Below are 5,803 nucleotides of genomic sequence, written 5' to 3'. Positions count from 1 at the left end.
CAGATTCTCATAAAACCTCTTATAAGGATTAGGAATGAGGCTTCTCTTGCACAAATCAAGATGATCTTCTTTCTTCTTCTTTGTGACCAAAGCATGGTGGAATTGTGAAGGTTCCTTTTGACATTTTTCTTGAGAACAGTTGCTTCCTTGAAATTTTCATTATAAGAATGTTTGTAGAATACTGAATTTGGAGATTCTTTAGTAACTTTCAATATTTTCACTTCAGAAATTTTCAGCTCCTTCATGTCCATCATTGGACCAATTTCGTTGCCAAAACTTTAATGTTCAAGAAGAATTCATAATCACATTCTTTCACCTTAAAAGGCTCTCCTTTTTTCTTGCCATTCGAATAGCGGTTATGAATGTTTCTGGAACATAGATTGGTCCACTCTTAAGGAGTCAGCTTGACTTGCCTTTCAATCAATGAGTGAGCTGAATCGCCCTCATTCTGGGAATGTCCTTTAATGAGAAACTTTTTGAGTAATGGAATCAAGGTCCAGATTATTTACTGATATAATTAGAGCTAACATAAACTTGTTTTTCTGCTGACTACCGCAATTGTCTGAATAAAAAATAATATCCTTCTTACCAGTTTCACAAACTTTATGGATATAGTCAAGAACACAGAACCAAGTTCATTTACTCCACGATGCCCATTGGATTCATCCCAGACTTAACACTCACAATTGTTAGATTTCAAGTCATAAAGTGTAAAATTCAAAACATTCAACTTGGATTTGTAGTAAAACAGGGGATACATCTCCTTTGGGCAGATGGAATACAACTTGCAAATCATAAACAGCTACAAGCATTTGATGATACTTTATCACTAGCTTTTTCAGATCTTGACAATTTTTTTTCAACTTGGTGCTGATCATACTTCTCTTGCAGACTATTTTTTTCAGTTTTACTTGCATTTTCAAAGGTTGCACATGTGTCACATTGATCTTTTTTCGGGGTGAAAAAAGAAATATTGTAATCTTCAGTGAACACCTTGTAGAACATAGAGTATTTCTCAAACGGTGCATTATTCTCTTTGCATTTTGAAACATAATCTCTATGGATATCAGCAAAAGTCTTGCTTTCCGTCAATGAAAACTCTCGATGTATTAGCCCTGAGTAATGACTCTCAATTTTTGGAATGGAATCAATATGAGCCTACATTCCGTCCTTGATACCTTCATCAACGGTGTGGTGATTACTGTGCTTACCTCTCAGATCATTTTCAATCAAATTTCCACAAACTTTATTCTTCTTTTCCAGGACTGTGCGGATAGGGCGGTCATTGATATCTAATGTGTTTATAAAAACAATTTACACACCTAACTCTTCCTTCATTCAATTTGAAATAAAAAAGCATTATTGGTTTTCTTTGTTGTCTTGTACCTCCGACTGGAACATATCTGTACTTTGGTATAATTTGATCAATTGCATTAGCAATAAACTGTCTTTGTTTGTCAATATCACCCAATTCCCAGTAGGATGCAAATATGGACATTCTTTGTTTTTCAGTAAATTTCATTGAGCACCTCAACCTGCATTTTTCCCCGCAAACACTTACTTTTCTTTCTTCCCGTTCTTTTCTCTCTTTGGTACGCATTACATACCGTTTTCCTTCATTTCGTAGTTTTTCTGGAGACTTCGCCCCAATTTTCAGGTCGTTTCTTCCAAAATTTTCGAACCTCTTTTAGCTGGGCTTTCTAATTCTTTGGTGACCTTATTTCCAAGTGTAGCAGCGTCACTATTTCCAAGTGTAGCAGCATCACTATTTCCAAGTGTAACAGCGTCACTATTTCCAAGTGTAACAGCGTCACTATTTCCAAGTGTAGCAGCGTCACTATTTCCAAGTGTAGCAGCGTCAAAATTTTGATTCAGAGAAGAGTCATTGTCATTACTATCAACTCCTTCTGAATCTTCGTCATAATTTGGTTCATAGTTCTTATCTGCAACTGAATCATCAGAGTCTAGCACATCTGGTGATGCTGCATGTTTTGGAGTTGATGATGAACTGCTCTTTGACGAGGATGATGAGGAACTGCTGTTTGATGAGAGGTACTGCTTGGAAGTAGAACTATGCCTTGATAATGAACTTTCACCTGAATTTCTGCACTGCATTGTCGGCATTTCTACACTCTTGGTGTTCTGGGAAGAACTTGGTGGTGTCTCGTGTTGGTTTGCTAGGACTTCGACATTCTTTCCTGCAACAATGTAAGCAACATAATTATTATGTAACATGTATTCTCTACAGTAATGATGTCAATTATAATTATTATACTTGCATTACATAGGAGATGTTTTAAAGGTAAAAATGTTTATCATCGTTGATTTAATTATATGAAATAATAGACAAATCTTAATCCTTCAGCAGCTTACCCGACTCAGAGACATTTTCAGTCACTTCAGTCTCCTGCGATGATGCCTCTTTTGTTTTTTCCACCGATTTCAATGCCAACTGTAACAGTTGTTTACCTCGACTAGTCATATTTACCTGTATTATATTGATTTTAGGGCAATCACTCAAACTTTATGCTCAGAGTAAATGTCTTAACTGTAGCTTTAAACTTATCCTAGTATCATACTTTGTTGTAAGAACAACATAATCAAATATGTATCATGATTGAAATATGCAATTCTGAACAGTTTTGGTTCAATAATGTCATAAATATACTTAGATCTAATTTAATATAGTCAAGCGACTGCTTGTGTGTGTTGTAAGAATGACACAAAACAAAATATTTCGATTGCACGTACACTCTTTACTTTCAATAACGTCATATTTTTGATATATATGCCTTTTTGCAAGAAATTTAATAAATATTGTTTCAATATCGCATTAAAGTCTAAATAATTCACTGTTCAACAAAAAGTTATGATATCAAACAATTACTAACCTCGTCAGAACACTGTCATAATAAGAAATATGTCACTGTTGCAGGAACAATAACGATGCTTTCTCTACAACAGTCATGACGCAGCTGAAATACAACACTATGACACCAAACGATAAGTTTGAATTTAGATGAGTTACTATGCCTTGAGGCGACATCTGGTGGCCAGTTTTGCTGCTAGAGTTATGGCGTTCTTACCACAAATAAATATAGAAAATGGCAAATTCAGTGATATAAATAACTCAAAATCTTAAATTTTTGAGTTATGTCATTGTTGAAATGAATAAGCGATAGTGTTGATTCTTCTACAAATTTTCTTTTTCAGTTTCCACGTTTTGAGTTTCCATATATAACGGAGTTGAAAGATTGATAAGCTCTCGGAATTATTCACTAGTTTATCATTCACAAACTAATGGACTAAACAATTAACCTTTCGTATATTAAAAGAAAAGGACACAACTAAGCCTACAATTTTTGGAAAGTAACGCTTACAGTCAACCGCATTAGGAGGAATTATCCTTATAAAAATTTCCACTGCATAAACACTTTTCATTCAGAATAGACAATCAGTGAAACCAACGACATTTGAATGTATCTTTTTAAACAAATGTACCTCTCTCTCTCTCTCTCTCTCTCTCTCTCTCTCTCTCTCTCTCTCTCTCTCTCCTCGCATAAATTGACAAACGGATCACACTCAAGAACATGCAAGTGTATGAACGTCTGAGTGAAATGAAGCTGATCTCAATTACTGAACAACTGGCAAATGATCCAGATGTTTTACGCATCATTCATATTTAGCCAAGAGGCAGAGATCAGGTTGGTGAAGACAGGTGTCCACAATGTTAAAAGGACGTAACCAAGTGGGAAAATATCGCGATTCCGTCTTGAGCAGTTCATGAAAACTTGACTGAATTTAAAAGAATTCTCTTCCTTATGGTCAACAGGTGTCTTGTTTAGCAAACTATAAGTTCTTGGAATGCGAATAATAAAGAAAGACTGGGCAGATCACAGTTAAGAAGGAATAAAGGTCAACTTGCAAAACTTTAGAGAATATTTCTCTGTGAAATATATGATGATTTGGAAATAGGTATGTGACTATGAAATTAACTATCATTGTTTAAATGCAGTTATATATAAATGGCTGAAGACTTGTCATGCATTCTTCAGCCTTGTATTAATGCAACATAATTAGTGAATAGAGTATAATAATCAACATTTAAGATTGTTACCTCATCACGAATAAAAGAAACTACTGCTAATACAATATGTAGAATCTTCTGGTCACTTTTCACCCAACTAGTCTAGATTCCTCCGCCTCTCTACATAACACCATATTTTTTTGACCACCTGCTTCTAGAGATGGGTACTGGGCGCTTTCTACAAAATCTTTTATCTGAACACGATAAAGAAAACATTTCACAGAATTCAAAGAGTAAGACCAAAAATGTCTCCCATTCACTCCTTAAGTCCGGCTATTTCTCTTAATGTTAATTTCATGAGAACTCGACTTCTGTATTCTTTTACGGTGGCCTATGCTTTCCTGTCCATTTCTTAGGCCTTGTTAACAGAATGGGTGAGTTGAATTCCGAACATATCTAGTTTAAAAGAAAGACCAAGAGAAAAAGCTAATTTTGATGTCCCCTTTTTTCCTATTCTGAATCCGTGAAATACGAATATTGTACCTGTAGAGTAAAACCACGGGGTTCTAAGTAAACCAAATGGCTGGGGAGAAAATGTCTAGGACCGAAAGCGTCAGGACTGACAATCAACAACGGAGAAAATTTCTCATTAAAATGAATTTTTAAGAATCGGTAAAGACGGCGACCAACACGTTATCGGTTTCCTTGTCTCTAATGACATGCATTGTGAGTCGCTTTAGACATCCAAAGGAAGAATACTTCGATATGAAGACCTTATTTAAACTTGAATTGCCTGAGGTTTGTCAAACATGATTCTCCATTCATGGAACTTTTTTTTTAAGGGATGTCGTTTCTTGTTTTTCTGTAATGAACGTCACTGACCCCGATCCAGAATAGATTTTATATATATATATATATATATATATATATATATATATATATATATATATATATATATATATATATATATATATATATATATATATATATATATATATATATATATATATATATCTATATATATATGTGTGTTTGTTTGTCAAGTAAACAAACAGGCTACGGGGAGCTCTGATGGTCTGCTTAGATTTCAAGGAAAACTACAAGGCTCTGTAAGCAGTACAACCCTATTTTTCAAGTGCATGAATGTACAGAGATTGTGCAGACATGAAAGCAGTATAGTGATCTAATTTGGACTTAGCCGTAATTTGAAGACAAAAAGTTTGAAATCTCATTCTACACCTCCCTCAATCAGTTTATGGAGTTTTGCGCATGCGCAGTGTACATAGCAACGCATTGCGTCCTTGACAACATTGCTTAAAATACTTGAGTTCTGGAGTTAGGCCTAGTGCTGAAATTTAAGGAAAATGCTGCCTATGACAGTGTGGAGTCAGTGACAGCATTATCACAAAACCAGCTAAGCAAACTCACTAATCCTCAGTTGAAAGAAGCATTAAGCACGATGATTAACGCCATAAGAAATCAAGAGCCAACCAATACCGAGATACTGATGAGCTAAAAAGCTACTGAGAGGTGAAATAAATGAAATAAAGACAATTAAACAAGAGGTTAAGGATCTCTCAACCCGATTGGACGAAGCTTACAAGGTTTATAAGCCAGCAACAAAAGTTTTTAGAAGCAGTTGATGCAAGAGAAAGAAGCAGAAATATTGTTATAACCAGGTTATCAGAGAACAGCGATGAGATCGGAGATGACGATACTGCCAAGGTAAAGAAGGTGTCATCGAGGCAACTGGCTATGCAGACGACATGGAGATGG

The 5,803-nt window shown here is 35.2% G+C and overlaps 1 protein-coding gene across 1 annotated transcript in view; it reads right to left on the bottom strand.

Moving 5' to 3' along the window:
* Nucleotides 1-1,653: 1,653 nt before the first annotated feature.
* LOC136830438 (uncharacterized G-patch domain protein DDB_G0278987-like) overlaps nucleotides 1,654-5,803 on the bottom strand; it is a 12,277-nt gene continuing 8,127 nt past the window's right edge. The window contains exon 4 of the mRNA XM_067089972.1: nucleotides 1,654-2,198. Coding sequence (XP_066946073.1) covers nucleotides 1,654-2,198 — 545 coding nt within the window. The remainder of the gene's footprint in view (nucleotides 2,199-5,803) is intronic.

The sequence above is a fragment of the Macrobrachium rosenbergii genome, chromosome 46 (genome assembly GCF_040412425.1).
Source record: "Macrobrachium rosenbergii isolate ZJJX-2024 chromosome 46, ASM4041242v1, whole genome shotgun sequence".
Taxonomy (NCBI): Eukaryota; Metazoa; Arthropoda; class Malacostraca; order Decapoda; family Palaemonidae; genus Macrobrachium; species Macrobrachium rosenbergii.
This window is presented reverse-complemented; position numbering and strand designations above follow the sequence as displayed.